At 41.5% G+C, this 16,013-nt stretch overlaps 3 protein-coding genes across 3 annotated transcripts; 2 read left to right on the top strand and 1 right to left on the bottom strand.

The window, feature by feature from the left end:
- Window positions 1-1,872: 1,872 nt before the first annotated feature.
- Window positions 1,873-2,807, top strand: LOC120571897 (claudin-4). Its single transcript, XM_039821025.1, has one exon. The coding sequence runs from the start codon at window positions 2,063-2,065 to the stop codon at window positions 2,750-2,752; it is 690 nt and encodes a 229-aa protein (XP_039676959.1). The 5' UTR covers window positions 1,873-2,062; the 3' UTR covers window positions 2,753-2,807.
- A 757-nt stretch (window positions 2,808-3,564) lies between these two features.
- c19h1orf109 (c19h1orf109 homolog (H. sapiens)) lies at window positions 3,565-6,037 on the bottom strand. Its single transcript, XM_039821026.1, has 4 exons — window positions 5,540-6,037; window positions 4,406-4,585; window positions 4,205-4,323; window positions 3,565-3,841 (listed from the first exon to the last, which is right to left on the bottom strand). The coding sequence occupies exons 1-4, from the start codon at window positions 5,806-5,808 to the stop codon at window positions 3,801-3,803; spliced, it is 609 nt and encodes a 202-aa protein (XP_039676960.1). The 5' UTR covers window positions 5,809-6,037; the 3' UTR covers window positions 3,565-3,800.
- A 62-nt stretch (window positions 6,038-6,099) lies between these two features.
- On the top strand, window positions 6,100-11,840 carry cdca8 (cell division cycle associated 8). Its single transcript, XM_039821024.1, has 11 exons — window positions 6,100-6,230; window positions 6,587-6,679; window positions 7,340-7,468; window positions 7,763-7,803; window positions 7,952-8,027; window positions 8,169-8,236; window positions 8,359-8,441; window positions 8,533-8,631; window positions 9,952-10,081; window positions 10,396-10,482; window positions 10,805-11,840. The coding sequence occupies exons 2-11, from the start codon at window positions 6,589-6,591 to the stop codon at window positions 10,838-10,840; spliced, it is 840 nt and encodes a 279-aa protein (XP_039676958.1). The 5' UTR covers window positions 6,100-6,230; window positions 6,587-6,588; the 3' UTR covers window positions 10,841-11,840.
- Window positions 11,841-16,013: the final 4,173 nt, after the last annotated feature.

Raw genomic sequence — 16,013 nt, 5'->3', positions numbered from 1 at the left:
ACCTACATCTTTCTGTTTATTCATTCAGCCTGGATAGCCATCATTGGTATGTTTCACCTTCCCTTTGTGTATCATCCCCTCCACTCTCCCGTTTCCTGTGTCGCGCGGATGGTTGCCATGACCACCGTTACCAAGGAGAGCGGGTGCTACAGAAGAAAGGAAACCTGAACCACAGATCTTGATGCCATGATATTTAATTCATCGGCACACCAAGGTTCAGTGTGATGCACATGGAGCGAGAGCGGTCTTGGGTAGAAGGGACATTTCTGAATAGAGGTGCTGTCAGATCATGCTGTTAAAACCAGGGTCCATTTTTTCCACCTCTAGCTGTTTATTTAACAATATATGAATAATAACCATAATAAATCACCTGATATAGACTTGCTATATTCAGTCTGTTATTAAATCGAATTGAAATGACACAAAACTTCAATAAAAAAATAAAAAAATCAATGATGGGACAAATGTCAGAATTTAGGGTTTTGTTATTTCCTTTGTCCAGATGACACAATCATACAAAAGATTTTTAGAGAGAGAAAAAAACAACCTATGGCCCCTTTGGTGAAGCCCTTTCTCTCTTTCATTGCAGACAAAAAGGATAAGTGAAAGGTCATTTTTGTGAAAGCTCCTTTAAAATGCATGGTTGTGTGGTACAAAGCAATACCACACGTTTGCCATGTTGTCTTTGTGTTAACTGATCCACCAACAGACAGCGCTCCATCCTCGGCCATCCATCCCTCCCTCCTTTTGTTGTCTCACCCTCTTTTGCCCTGTCCCTCCCTCCTGCATCGCTGTTTTTTTTTCTTTCTGGGGTTCAGTGTTACACTCACAGGTTTGACTGTCAACAGTGGAACTGAAGATGGGAGGGAGTGAACAGATGCTCTACTTATCCAGAAGTCTCACTATACGGGCCTGATTTGTTATTTATACCCTTGTTTGGGACCAGACTGACCCTTTCGGGCTACATTGCTACCAAAGGAAGCAGTTGGGGGCAGGGTGAAGCTGAACAGCAGCTGAAGTGGCCTCGTCAGGGCTTGGACCCCAGCGCCGTTCATTATCAACAAGGAGATACTTCAGCTGGCAGCGGCAGCAGTGTCTGATGACGAGTTCTGCTGGCTGTTTTCCTCTGGAAGCCTGTACTTTTTTTGATTTAGAGACAGATTTAGAAGCCAGTCTCCTGCTAAGTTTGATGTGGATTCTTGGAAAAACCTGCTCAAATAAGTGGCTGGAATAACCTCTTTTGATTGACTCTGAATCAGCTGATTGTTCATCTCAACAGGATGTTTGTTTCATGTATTCCTTGAGGACCAAACATTGGATTTCTGTTGACTAAGAGGTAAAAAGCTACGCAGAGTTTTATTCTGTGTAATCAAGCATCTCCCTTTTTCAACCTTGCTGTGACAGGATACACGCATAGCAGCATCAGTGGCCTTGAGTTCAAGTATCAGGTTACATCAGTCTGATCCATCTAGGTAAGGTTACACCATACCAGGAGTGTGACACTCAAATACACTGCAGCTCAACAATTGACCTCCTGGATTTGAACCAGAGCTGAAGGCAAAGAAACATTTCCACGAAGAAAAAAAAAAAAAAGCCTGGCTTGGATCCATTTCATCCACAAGGCCTGGACCGTAAAGTCCGATCGATCCTGGTATTGCGGGCTGCCACAGGTGGCTGCACAGCTATTAGCTGTTCAATAATGCATTGAATCAAACTGAGGAATGAAAAGGAGGAGAAAGTGCCTCTGATCCTTTGAAAAAGGTGAATGACTGTGGAGAGAAAGTGAGTGATTACTTCTGGGTAACGGGGAATTGAGGACACGTGGAACAGTGAGCAGATGTTGAAGGGGAAAAGAAAAAGAGAAGAAAATGGCTGCTGACAAAGTGGCACTGGGACAGAGACCATAGGAAGCTTGTCCAAGTCAGACAGGAAGGGGAACAAGTCAAACAAAAGGTGTAGACTTTGAAGACCACAAAGAAGGATAAACAAAATAAGAGGCAACAGAAGTAGAAAAAGAGGACCCTTTAATCTCCTATAAACTGGACTAAAAAGTGTTGTCATCATGGCGAACACTGGCATGCAGCTGATCAGCTTCACCTGCGCGGTGACTGGCTGGATCATGGCGATCGCTGTCACGGCCTTGCCTCAGTGGAAGGTCTCGGCCTTCATCGGCAGCAACATCCTGACCTCAGAGATCAAGTGGGAAGGCATCTGGATGAACTGCATCTACCAGACCACTGGTCACATGCAGTGTAAGACATATGACTCCCTGCTGGCCCTGCCTCCAGACATCCAGGCGGCCCGCGCCCTCATGTGTCTGGCCATCTTCATGGGCTGGCTCTCCTGCACGGTGTCCTGCTGCGGCATGAAGTGCACCACCTGCGCCGGGGACGACCGCCGGGCCAAGGCGGGCATCGCGCTCTCAGGCGGGGTTCTCTTCATTCTGACCGGCCTGTGCGTGCTGATTCCCGTTTCCTGGACTGCTAACACCGTCATCCAGGATTTCTATAACCCCAACGTGCCACTGATGCACAAACGAGAGCTGGGTCAGGCTATTTATCTGGGCTGGGCGTCTGCCGTTATTCTCATGATCAGTGGAGCTGTGTTGAGCAGCACCTGTCCCCTCATGGAGAGGAGCGGCAGGTACCGCAGGGGCTATATAGGCCGGAGCTTTGCTAATTCACCCGCTTCAGCACCAGATCCCCCAAAACCTATCACATCTAATAGTGTACCATTAAAGGAGTACGTATAGGAAGAGGAGGAAGGAACAGCAGTAGGTGGAGAGGGAGGAAGTTTAAAAGTGAATGCTGTTGAAAACTCTGGGTTCTTTCCTAAATTTGCTGTCTCAAGTTTTAACTCTTTAGTTGTAAACTATAAATTGAAGTATATAAGCATAGTTTATATATTTATTTATTAATATATTCAACCTATATTTTGTATGTCTCTTTGTAATGTGAAATGTGTCTTCAGTACTTTCACGTTTGTTTGAAGTTTGACTTTTACTGCATTGTGATTTAAAGTAGTCTGAAGAAAGCCCATTGCCTATATTGTCAAATCGAAAAGTATGACTGTTATGATGGCTTTAATGGTGGCTTGTGTTGTGCAGATTGCAGTGATTTCTTAAGCTGTTTTTCTGTGACATTGCCTCTCGATTTGTCACATGAAGCCTTGACTGAGTGTGCCTACATCGAAAGTGTGAAATAAAAAGAGTTTGTTAAAGCGTGCTTCGCTGACTATGTGTTACAACTTGTCTTTATCCTTGTTTGTGCTGATTGTTTGTTGAAGATACATTTGGTTTGGGCCATTTTTTTTTTTTAAGATAATTTTTTGGGGCTTTTTCCCTTTATTAGACAGTGGATAGATACGAAAGGAGGAGAGAGATGGGGAATGACACGCAGCAAAGGGCAGCAGGTCGGATTCAAACCCTGCGCCGCTGCAAGGCTAAGCCAACATGGGGCGAACACTCTTACTGGGTGAGCTAGAGGCCGCCCCCAGTTTGGGCCATTTTTAACCATCACAGACAACAATGTTGTCAATCAAGTATGAAATAACGCCACAGGGTCCTTTTTTGTGAAAAAATTTTTTTTGTAATTGCCTCTTCATCTTCAATTACCATATAAAGTATTGTACATGCACACACTTTCCATCCAAGAACATGTTTAGGGACTATTCTATGACAATAAAAATCCAGTCCTTTCTCTAAAATCCACAGGAAATGTGTCCATCTACGTATGTTTGCTCTTCTCTTCTAGCCTCTTCATGCTGGTCAAAGTTCCACATATGTTGCTTTTTCTCTCTTTTTATTGGGACATAATAAAGAAGGACACTTTGCAAAGTGTATCTGAAAGAAGACAGAGAAGTAATTAGTTTACCTACAAATCTTTAGCACCCCTACGACTAACACTGACAGCTAATGAAACAACAGCCATTATAGATTTGGCTGAGAGTTGGTCTCTGGTCTGCTTGTTATAAAAACACAGTCACATAGCCAATTATCTATTGTCATAAAACATTTTACCAAAAACGAAATATGCTAACAAACACAAGATACCTTGTCAATATGTGACAGTGGCAACACTGAGTGTGGACTATAACATACCGCTGTTTTAAACTGTTTATTGAGAATCATCTATAGAAAAGAAAATAGTTATTATTTAAACAGAGCGTCACAATGAAGTTATCAACATTATGTAAGACACTTTACCTTTGATGTGGTCTTCTGTACTGGGAGACTCCCAGGATTTCCATCTTTTGGGAGCCAATTCTAAAAGGGAAAAATCATCTGCCCTCAGAGTCTGCAGCAGAGTCTTCCTCCTCAGAAATCTGAACACGAGTTGAGGAAAAAACAAAAAAAAAGCCCCCAAACATAAGACAAACCCAATGCAAACCTTAACAGAATGGATACTGTTGTCGGTAGTGACGCTCGGCATCCTGCAGCCACTCCAGCATGTCAGAGACAGAAGGGGCGGTGGCCGAGCGCTCGGTTACGGTGAGCAGATCCAGACTGTCTGTGTTCTGCTCGTAATGCTGGAAGACTGCAAAAACCTGGTTACTGATGGAATCTCTGACCGACTGTAGAGAAGACCTGGCAGAAAGAAAAGAGGGATGAAAAGACAGTATAGATGCCATGTGTCAAAATCAAAAATCTAGTTGTAAACCCTTTATTATTTTAGCTGATATTGTGCTAAGGTGGAGCATTCCTAAAAAAATGTGTCTAATCATTATATAATGAAGTTGCTATGAATAATGCATGGGCACTGTACCTGCACATGGCAGTCAGATAGAGTGTGGAGAGGAATGGACAGCAGTGCAGATATTTAAAAGTGGCTGGTGCTGATTCAGAGTGGTATGTGCTGTCGTTCTACTGGCTTGTGGCACTTATAAACAGAATGTCAGTCACGTTTTACTAACAGATGCAACTTTCCACTGGCATATAGTGATTCCTACTGGCATAAGCCACTGCTGATCATTATATGTCGCTGCTTTTAGTTATTTCTCGTTCCACTGTTAGATACCACTTTTCACTGTCACATGCATGGCGATGGTCTCTTTTTAACGGAAAGTGAAAGGTGACATGACAGTATGACGGTGAAAAGTTATATCTGCCAGTGAAACAGGAGTAACAAACCGTTTATAAGACACAAATAACAGCGGCATATCATAATTAGCGGTAGCACATGACAGCAAAAATCTGTATATGCCGGCACAAAGTGATACCTGTCAGTAAAACATGACTGAAGTACAGTAAAATGGCATTAGCATACCAATAATTAACAGTGACATCAGTCAAAAAAGACATGTATCACTAAAAAAAGAGAGGCATCAGACACGTTTTCGCTCACTTGAAACAGGGGGTCAGTAGAGGCCCATAGCTCATATCTGCCCGGGACCCTTCTAGAGCTGGCCCTGATTGGCTGCTGTTATACGACTGATTATTAAGCAACAACATCAGCTATATATATGTCAAAAAGTCTCAAAGATCTCTGTACATCATCATCACAGTCTTCATTTGTGTTGCAGTGTTTACCCAGCTACTTACATCTTCTCATTGAGTTTGCCCAGCACTGTATCAGTGGCTTGTAGGAGCTTGAAACGCAGCCGTTCCTCCAGGTCAGGAAAGTCTCTGAGCGGTGTGTTGGAGATCTGGACGTTGGAAAGCGCTCGCGACTGCTCCGCCAAGTTACCCAGAGACACCATCAGAGGGCTGCAATCGGCTAACACACTCGTCCATACTTTCTGATTGTTTTCAAGACTCTGGAAGCTTTTCTTCAGTGCTTGATGAAGTGAAATAAGTGCAGGTTTGGACATTTCAGTTGTTGATTTTAGACATCAGTTGACCACAAAAGCAAAACCGCGTGTGTACAATAATCGGATCCTTGTATTTAAATGATTTTAGTCCGTTTTGGAGCAACTGACTATTTTAATACAGTTCCTGTAACCCTTTAAAAGTGAGGTAATATTAACTACTAATAAAATCACATTTCTACCATGTTGCCTGCAGATTGCCTGAACCCATTTCCGTCCTTCTGATGTAAACACTGACGTTTGGGGCTACGATTGGCCGAGAAACGTTTTTCGTGACGCAAAGCAAACACGCGTCCTAATTGGCTGACGTTGCGCCTAGTCCCTCCCCGCGCCGACATTTGAAAACGGCTTTGTGAAGGACGCACACACACAGAGAGAGAGAGAAAAAAGTAAAGAGTCCGTCCGGTGAAGAAAAACATAATCAGGTAATTAACGTTAATTGCTTACGAAATATGGATCACCGTTGTAAACAAAATAATAATGATTTAGAGTGTTCCATTAAGTATTTGTGCGTGTGATAGAAACTGTCAGTAAAGCAAGTCAGCGAGCTTGCGAGGCAAGCTAACGTTACTGGTCTTGCTAACGTTAAGTAACCGTAACGTTAACGTTAGCTCGATTACCAACCAGCCGCATGTCGCCAGTATCTTTTTAAAACGCTGGATGAAGTTATATTTTATTCTTTATTATATTCTAAAGCTACACAATGTAACCTAATGATATTACTGTGTCGTGTTGTCAAGCGTGGGTTAACTTACTTCGTTTCCGCTACCTATCCATGCAGACATGGCTCCCAGGAAAAGGACCACCAAACAACGGAAAAACAACCCCAAGACGGCCAAGCTGGAAGCTTTTCTGGAGGATTTTGACAGCGAGGGTGAATATATATATATATATTTATATATATATGTCCCTTATTTTTCAACTGCAGTTTCTTCGGTATACACGGTACTTCGTAAAGCAGTGGCCTGTGCAATGTGTCAACGTTGTTTTTAGTTTGACTTCGAAATTCACTTTGACCAACACTCCCAGGCAGGCTTGCTGCATGTTGATTTATAATAATTCAATATTAATATTATTACAGAGCCTGAAAGATTTTAGAGGGCATCACAGATATATTGACATTGGATGAATATCAAATGAGATATCGTTATACATGCATGCATATACCAATATAATTTAGTTATTAAATAATTGTGACTAAGATGTGTACCGAGCCTAACATTGTACAGTTGAAAAATAAACAAAGCAATACTCTCTGGTCAACAAACTGTAATGGCTATAGTGTTTCCTTTCTGTACTGCAATTTCTTGTAACTTATTGATCAACACATATGCTGATACCAATACATCAGAAATCGACATATAGTATCGGCGGTTATTTTTATCGAGCCTGCTAAAATATTATTGGATTATCATTACTGATGCATTGTCATGTAAGGGGGAATTTATTGTTGTAGTTTGTCAATGTGTCAATTTAACTGCTTTATAAACTGCAGGGTAGTGTGTAATCTAAAGCTCTTGTTGTGTTTTCACAGTGAAGACCAGAGTTGGTCAACTGAAAGAGAAGCTCAACCAGCTGCTGAAAAATGTTGACAACAGCTACAACATGGCACAAATTAAGCTCCCCAAGGCTGTCCGTCAAATGGTCTGGTTGGAACATTTCAGTGAGTTGACAAACGCTCTCAGATTAGTCTAATGAAACCCAAATCCACAATTCCATGAATGTTGTTTTAAGAAGTAATGCAGTTGTGTCACAGAGGCATCTTTTTAGCGTTTTGTGCTAGTTTCATAAAATAATAACTGCAGATCTAGTATTTTTGACTCATGAAACATGTTATACATAGTTACTTGTAAAACAGATTATCTGCACTGGTGTTGCATATATTGTGTAAAAAAATGAATTTCTATTCTTTTTTTAAATTTTGTAAATTAAAAAACATTCACCCCTCTCTCTGAAGGGGCTGAGAAACCAAAGTCACCAGAAGTGGATAATACAAAGGTGAGTTGACTATGTTTCTCAATTATTTTGTATCATAATTAACATTGTGTCACAGATTTCAAAATATCTTTGGTTTGTGCAGGCCAGGCACACTCTGTACTGTATTAAACATTTATTCAGTTCTTTATTCTCGTCTGTCTGTTACCAGAGAGAAGAGGAAGCTGCTATTGTTGACAGCGTTGTGGCTGAGGACCACGCAGTCCTTCTCAAATCAGTCAAGAAAAGTATGTTAAAACTACTTTTTTAAAGTAGTTTTTAAATTCAACGGAGTCTTCTTTGGATGGGATGGACTAAATATGTACGAATTATTTCAACCCAGTCAGGAATTTAAGTGGATTTTATCCCGTATATTTTGTCTCCCACAGCATCAAAGAAAAAGGGTGCAGCCAATTGCAGTTCGGAGGATGAAAAGACCCCGGCCACAACAAGGAAGGTAATGGTACATTTTTATTCAAGCATGCATAATAGTCAGAAAACGCAGCCGAGTGTTTGAGAGCATAATTAATCATAAATGCACGGACCTGATGTCTGTTTAACTGCTTGTTCCTAATTCAGGGCAAAGCAACAAGGAAACCTCCAACTACATCAAAAAGAGCAAAGGCACTGACAGTCAGCAAGCAGAACAACTCCATCAGACGGTAAGACCTTTTTCTCTTTTTTTTTTTTAACCCCTTTCTTAAGTTCAGTAGCATAATAATGTCCTACTAAACTGTCTCTATCTGAATTCAGCTCAACCAGAAAGCCATTGGTCACTCCTGCCAGGAGTATGCTGGATTCTTCTTTTATGATGGGTCCCACTCCCCTCATTACTCCACGCTTCGACCCAAGGTAAGCAGGCATTATAGTTACAGCTGCACAACGATAATTCTGGAGAGTAGGGATGCACCGAATATTCGGCCACCGAAAATTTTCGGCCGAAAATGGCCCAAAAGGGCATTTTCGGTTTTCGGCCGAAATACCTTTATCACCGAAACAATACGGCCGAAAATGTTGTGATGACGCAAACAGAAAACGCGACCTGCACGCGTGTCAGTACCCGATCCGTTCCACCTGCAAAGCGTCTCCTAAGCAAAGAGGTTGAGACGGACCACGGAGTGAAAACAATGAAAAGTACGCTCTTAGAGTCTGTCAGCACACGTTTCAGTGAGATCTGTTCGGATCCTCTGCACTTCATCGCGACTGTACTTGATCCGCGTTATAAAGACTTGGATGCGGAAATAAAGCAGGGCGCACGAGAAATGATCCAGGCCGCGATGGATGCGGAGAACCCGCGTGGAGACGGAGCACAACCCTGGGCAGGAGATCAGAGCACAGAAAAAAAGACTTGTCTCGCTGCACCAGATGAGGGGCATGCACCCTCGTTGTCTGATATGTTCAGTGAAATCCTGCAAGAAAGTGCCTCAATTATTAATAATAATAATAATAATAATAATAACAATAGGTAAGCTATTCTGTTCTTAGGCTACTGTATACTGTATGTGACTATCAGATTGTAGCCATATTTCTGCTAGATATTTTTTTAATTAAACTTTAATATTAATTTATACAATTGCAATGCCTTGATTTTAGTAAAGTTAGTACACAGTCATAGCCATAAATGCAATGGTACTAATAATTGGCTTAATTTCTTTCGGTGTTTCGGTTTCGGTTTTCGGTCTTGGTTTCCTCTTTTTTCGGTTTTCGGTTTCGGCCAAGAATTTTCATTTCGGTGCATCACTACTGGAGAGGGTTAGTCTGGTCGTTGGGGTTTAACGTCTCCACCCAAATGTGTGAGTGTGTGAGATACTCAGTATTTAACATTGAGGCAGAAATTCCTGTACAGTTATTGGTCTTTATTGTTATACTGATTGTGATTTTATGAAAACGCAACGGGCAAATAAATGCCCAAACCGCATCAAATCTCAGGTTGATCTTTAAAGCACTTTGCTTTTTTAGCTCTGATCTGCAAGATTTAGCATCTTTTATATGTTCGACTAGACATTAAATGGGCACCAGGGACTTGTTCTCATAGCTATCTCACTAATTTGATATGTACTAGAGCAACTAGTGCATTTTTACTCCCTTTAATCTAATTTTTAAATCGAAAACCATTACACACAGTGAGTGAGGGGTTCATAATACTCACCATTCAAAGCTTTATTCCCTCAGGCTTCCTAAGACCCCTGCTGTGAGGATTCCCCGCCACAAAGAGAGGGTTTATAGCATTTCAGTCAACGGCTCTCCCATTTCAGCAGGAAATGAGGACATTGTCATCAACGTTCCCATTGGCAACGGAGAGGTGAGTGCGCAGTTAGCTTGATCCTACAGGGCAATTCATTTAAGTAAAGAATTGTTTTAACCAGGGATAAAGTTCTGAACACTTTATAATCAGATTATTCGAAATATAACCGTGCATTTGATTTTTTTTTTTTTTAAGTCCTTATTGCAAAATATGACCACACTACATTAATATTGCTGAGGAACTTCGAGTATTTATCCGTCGTCTGTGTGCTAGGCCTGTATTTATTTTAGATGTGACCATTGTTTGCTTTTTATTGTATGACTTTGGAAAAGCAGGCTAATTAACCAATGTCTTGTAATGTGTTGATCCAGAGCATTCAGTTATTGGCCAGTCAGTTGGACTCAGTGGACCTGTCTCTACTGGATGAGACCGCTCTGACGAGCATTCGGCTACTGCAGGTATATTAGATTCAACTTTATTGTCATTGTACAGGTACTGAGACAACGAAATGCAGTTTAGCATCTAACCAGAAGTGCAGAAAAGCAGCAAAGGTCAGAGTAATGTACAGAATTGACAGACTAAAATATAGACTAGAATGTGGAATACACAGTAAGGGATATGAATACGTATATAGATAGTATTAGCAGTGGTATGAATACGTGAACATGTATACGGGGGGAGGAATTGGAAGTCCTATTTTGCTCCTAAATTAATGTAGCATTAGGTGTGAGATTCTTGCATATGCTTTAATTCTCATCACATTTTTTCCCTTCTTGACAGAATCGCCTTACAACCCTGTGTGGAACATCAGAGTGACCTAACCCTCTTCTGTCAACTTGTACATTATTTTAAAGACATTTTATCTATATTTTAAAGCTTTACATGCTCTGCTGTGGTTTTACTTATAGGTGAGATAAATGTGGGTTATTTTACCATTTGTTTTATTCATTTACTTTTGTAATATACTCCTTTACAAACTTCTTTTCTAATGCTTTTCAAGCATTAGGGTCTATCCTTGGGGGAACTCTGCCTAATGTCCGTCTCATTTTAGTGCTTTTCCAGTCTTTTAATCCTTTTGGCCAGTCAGACTTGTAAAGTTTGGATTTTAGTTTTCCTACAAGCCAGTTAATTGATAGGTACTCTGCAAATATGCTTTACTGTTCATTCTTTGATTTGTAAGTACACTCTAATCTTACATTTATTGTGTGTTTTTATTTTGTCATTGTTTATCTTTATCTTCAAAACTAAGGATTCTGACCACAGCTTTCAATTGTGTGATATGGTTTATTTGGGATTGGAATGTGTTGGTTGATAAGAGTGTGGATGAGTAGCTTTATCACAAGAAAGCCAGCCATGTCATTATTTAATATGATGCTATAATTATGTGTTAGTAGAACATACAGGACATGTTTTGTCTTTTGGGAAAATATCTTCAAGCTGTACCTTTACATGGTGACCAGTAGGTGGCAGCATTTCACAATAGAAGCTTGCTTGTCTGGCTTAGTCAGAGCAGCCTCTTTTCTCCAGTTGTAATCTGTCCTCACTATTAAATCTTTGGTCATTAGACCAGAAATGTAAGTAAAACCTTTTTTCAAAACTTATTTGTTCTGCTGATGATCAAGAAAACCAACGCTCACAATCTTGATATTCACTTAAAAGAACCTTAAACGCAGTAGGTCTACCATATTGTAGTTTTGAATACTTTGATGTACATCAGCAGGGGAAAAAATCAATATCACTGTTTTCTTGTTCACTACACTGCTGAGCTTTGTTTAGTGGTAGCAGAGAGGTTAATAAATAAAATGGCTCTACAGTGTTGGTCCACTGCTTTTGTGTGGAATTTTCCTCTCTAGCTAAACAAACTAGCCTGGTCGACACCAGACCATAGACAGTATATAACGGACCAACAGATCCCGTTGCTCTGGATGGAGACCAGTGAAAGCTATTAGAAGCACTTTTCCGGTGAGCGCTGAGCGTTACTACGCAGCCTCCAACTGAGAGAGACAATGTGAACGTGTCTGAAAGTTGTAAGTCTTCTGGTAGCTGTGCCAAGAGAAAATCTCAATCATTCCCAATCTTACAGAGATGGAGAGCGTAGGCATATGTAAGGAGATAACATAGGCACAGGCTAATTATTGCTAACTAAAATGCTAGTTAACATTAGTAATTAAACCTAAACAGTGAGTTTCTCCTGTACTATACGGTAATTGCTCTACTATGCGACAGTAATTCGTGTGGTTATGACACAATCGTTAGCCTATTTTTTTACAAAAACGTCTGCTACGGAGAGCCATAATGTGAGGTACAAGGTAATAGAACCTTTTATACATTGTCGTGTTTCTTTAGAAATAAACAATGGACAAATAGAGTCTTTAAACGCTTCAGATGTAAAGTTATTCGGTGACAAAATGAATGGCAGTCAATGGCATGCTAACGGGAGGTGATCGCTTTGTAGCATCAAAATGGCGCCATAGGAGCTACGCGTTCTGAAGCGAAGCTTACCCCCTTGCACCAGACACACTCTCAGTTGTAATCTCAAATTTGCCGGAAGTTCGTCACTTTTCCAGTGAGGGCTGAGTGTTACTGCGCAGCCTCCAACTGATCTTGAAGACATAGATGTGACGTGAGCAACCTGTCTGAAAGTTTTAAGTTTTCTGGTAGCTGTGCCAAGAGAAATCTCAATCATTCTGAATCTTGCAGAGAGAGAGAGAGCATAGGTGTATACCTACGCTCTCAGTCTCTGTAATGAAAGAACATAGGCACAGGCTAATTATTGCTAACTAAAATGCTAGTTAACATTAGTAATTAAATGTAAACAGCTAATGTAAGTCAAAACTGCCTGCAAGCTTCTCCTGTACTATACGGTAATTCCTCTACTATGCGACAGTAAGTCTTGTGGTTATGACACAATCGTTCGCCTATTTTTACAAAAACGTCTGCTACAGAGCCGTAACGTGAGGTACAAGGTAATGGAGCCTTTTATAAATTGTCGTGTTTCTTTAGAAATAAACAATGGACAAATAAAGTCTTTAAACGCTTCAGATGTAAAGGTATTCGCTGTCAAAATGAATGCCAGTCAATGGAATGCTAACGGCGGTTGAGTGCTTGTTAGCATCAAAATGGCGCCATAGGAGTTACGCGTTGTGGAGAGAGGCCCCCTTGGTAAGAAGTTCCTCTTGTGAAAGTACACAACTTTGTTTACACAGAGGGACATTAGTGGGCCATGTGACGTGCTGTTGGCAGGAAGTGGCAGCCTGTACCGCTGCTGCACAGAAACTTGCACTCTGACCTTCGGGGCCATCATAACGCTGCCAGTTAGAAGCTTGTTAAGCTTCGTTAGGCCTGATGAGCTCATTAGGGTTTCCACCTGGGATGCTGAAGTGGGTCAGACCGGCCTCACCTTGGGCCCACACAGACGAGCATAACTCTTTGCTAGTCTCGCTGGATTCTCATGCATCATATGCTACCAAGCCACAGCATGGAACTCTGTGCCCCCAGTTGAAACCGGGCCTGGTCCCTTCCATCTGTATCCATCTTAAAGCCCTTCATCATCTGCTGTCTCTCGCTGTGCAAACTGCGTTGCAGAGGTAAAAACCAAACTCTGCATCCCTACCAACGACAGCTGTTGTGGTCAGCGGTGCGTGCCGTTCAGCTCCCTCGTTAGCGGAGCACCGAGCCCTCGCGCACCTGCTCTACATATCATAGAATTTTCCTACTTTTGCCTCTGAATGGATTGAATCCTTTTTTTTATTCTCTAGGTAGGTGGAAAATTGCCACTTTGCACGGATGGCTTGGTTTTCAGTAAGCACGCAGGCAGTGGCGCAGTGACAGGTGCGGTACGGATGGGGCGGATTTTGAGGTCACAGAGCAACACTTCTACATAAATCATCTGCTGAGATGTTCAGGATGAGGGACTGGAACCTGAGAGCAGAAGGGAGACACGGTACAGAAATGCTTCAACACTTGCACAAGCAACTCTGTATTAGCGTCCATTCTGTGCAGTGGTTTAAATCAGTCCAAAGAAAATGAGAGATGTAAAGCAACAAATGTTTGCAGAATTGGTTCAGTTAATCCTTTAAAGCTGCACTAATCAATATTTTTGTATGTCTGACATCTACATATCTCCCACTTGGTTAATCAACTACAGAAGTGTCAACAGACCACTGGCAAAATGACTGTGAAGCTGCCACCATCATTGGTAGTTGAATTTAAATCAAATTAATAGCTAAAGCAATTGATTTCGATAATTTAAAAGGAGCTCGACACTGTTAGTTTTTTTTCTTGAGTCACTTGGTAATGAATTAATGTGCAACACAAAAAGCTATTTTAGGTTATTTATATATCTAGCAGTTGAAGTAACCATCTTAAAATAATGGGTGAACAGTCTTAAATCGGAATAACGGTATAATAATGCTGTGTCACGTTCTATGAACCTTTTTATAAAGGCTACCTCTCCTTTTGTCCCCTTATTCACTAATAAGCCCCGCCCCCACCAAGCCCATCTCTCAGCCCTTAACCCCACCCTTTCAACCACATAACCTCATCCTCCCTCTATCTCATTTTGTATTCCCAAAATCTGTTATCATTAAAACACTGAATGACACACGAATGTGGCGTATTTCTCGACAAAGCTGTTCCCTCCCCAAACTGCTGGAGCCCTTGGTTAATTGAGGCCCCAGACCTGGGTAAACTGCCAAATTTGCTGCCAAGACGAATGAACCTGGCAGAGGCATGTTCTCCTAGCAAAATTAATTCTCTGGTGCGTCGAGGCCTCCTATAAATCCCATCCGTCAAGTGCCCCACTAATCGATTTACTCACATGCCCACACCTCTGTCGGCCACTGTCTCTCACTCAATTCATACTGAGCCAGCCAGGGGTTAAGACTCATCTTCTGCTAAGTTGGTTTGTCAGTGCAAACCACACAAAAAAAGTGACTGAACGCTTTGTTCTGTCTGCATGGTGATGGAGAGTTAGGAGGACACAAGCTGACGGTAAAGTGAAGTGGCAGACGGGAGGAAGAGTTAAGTGGGACTGAACGGCCCCCACATGATGCATTCTGGGCATGTGTTCGTCTGGTGGCCAGCAGGGTCCTGATAGCATTTTGATGGGCGGCCCCTCTGTCGCTCAGGCACCCCTGATGATGGGCGGGGTGGAGAAGAACATCTGCTGCCAAAAAAAATCCTGTGGAAATTAAGCCCTGACAATAACAGGCTACTCTGAGGAGAGGCAGGAGGTTAATGCCATTTGCTGATTGCACAGAGACAAACTTTTGCTTGAAAGGCCCCTTGGTGGTTCTGAAATTCAGACATTTGTCTATGAGAGACGTGGTAGCATTTGTTTCCACTGGGCACCAAAAGAAGTTAAGAGACATTAAACCTATTCTGTGATCCAAGAAAGTACTTTATGGGTATTGATTTGTGCGATTGTCAGGTTTGTGCAGATAGGAGTGTATTCATGGGAAAACCAACCAAAAGAAAAGGCTCTCGTTTATGCTGAAAATTGCAGATGCAAACTGCACTAGAAAAAGTTTAAAATGTATTAAAATAGGAATTCTTTGCATGTGAATTACTGTATGGGAGTGACAGTTTAAGTTGTACCCAAAGGTGTTGTGGCAAATGAAATAAGTTAAAGTGTAAGCATTAAAAGGAGCTGAGATGTGGAGCTGAGGAGCTATTAATTTATTAATTATTGATTAAGTACTGAGCGTAGTAGAATTAACAGTAAGGGCTGAAAGCAGTTACACTGTCAGTTGTAAGGAGTTTAACAGCACAATTTTCTTTGTTTTGTAAATCTAATTGAACACGCATAGTGGTCACTACAGTGGACAGCTGTTTAAAAGTAATTTTCTCCTAAATGCAATAGTTTCTATGGTGGAATTGCATATCAGCCGTTAGAATGCTTTCTGCTGCCCCCCTCCATTGAGGTTTATTCAGTGGTTAGTTGTTGTAACTACAGGTGAACCGCCTCTGAATCCAAGATGGCCGACAG

This window comes from Perca fluviatilis, chromosome 13 (assembly GCF_010015445.1).
Source record: "Perca fluviatilis chromosome 13, GENO_Pfluv_1.0, whole genome shotgun sequence".
Classification (NCBI taxonomy): domain Eukaryota; kingdom Metazoa; phylum Chordata; class Actinopteri; order Perciformes; family Percidae; genus Perca; species Perca fluviatilis.
This window is presented reverse-complemented; position numbering and strand designations above follow the sequence as displayed.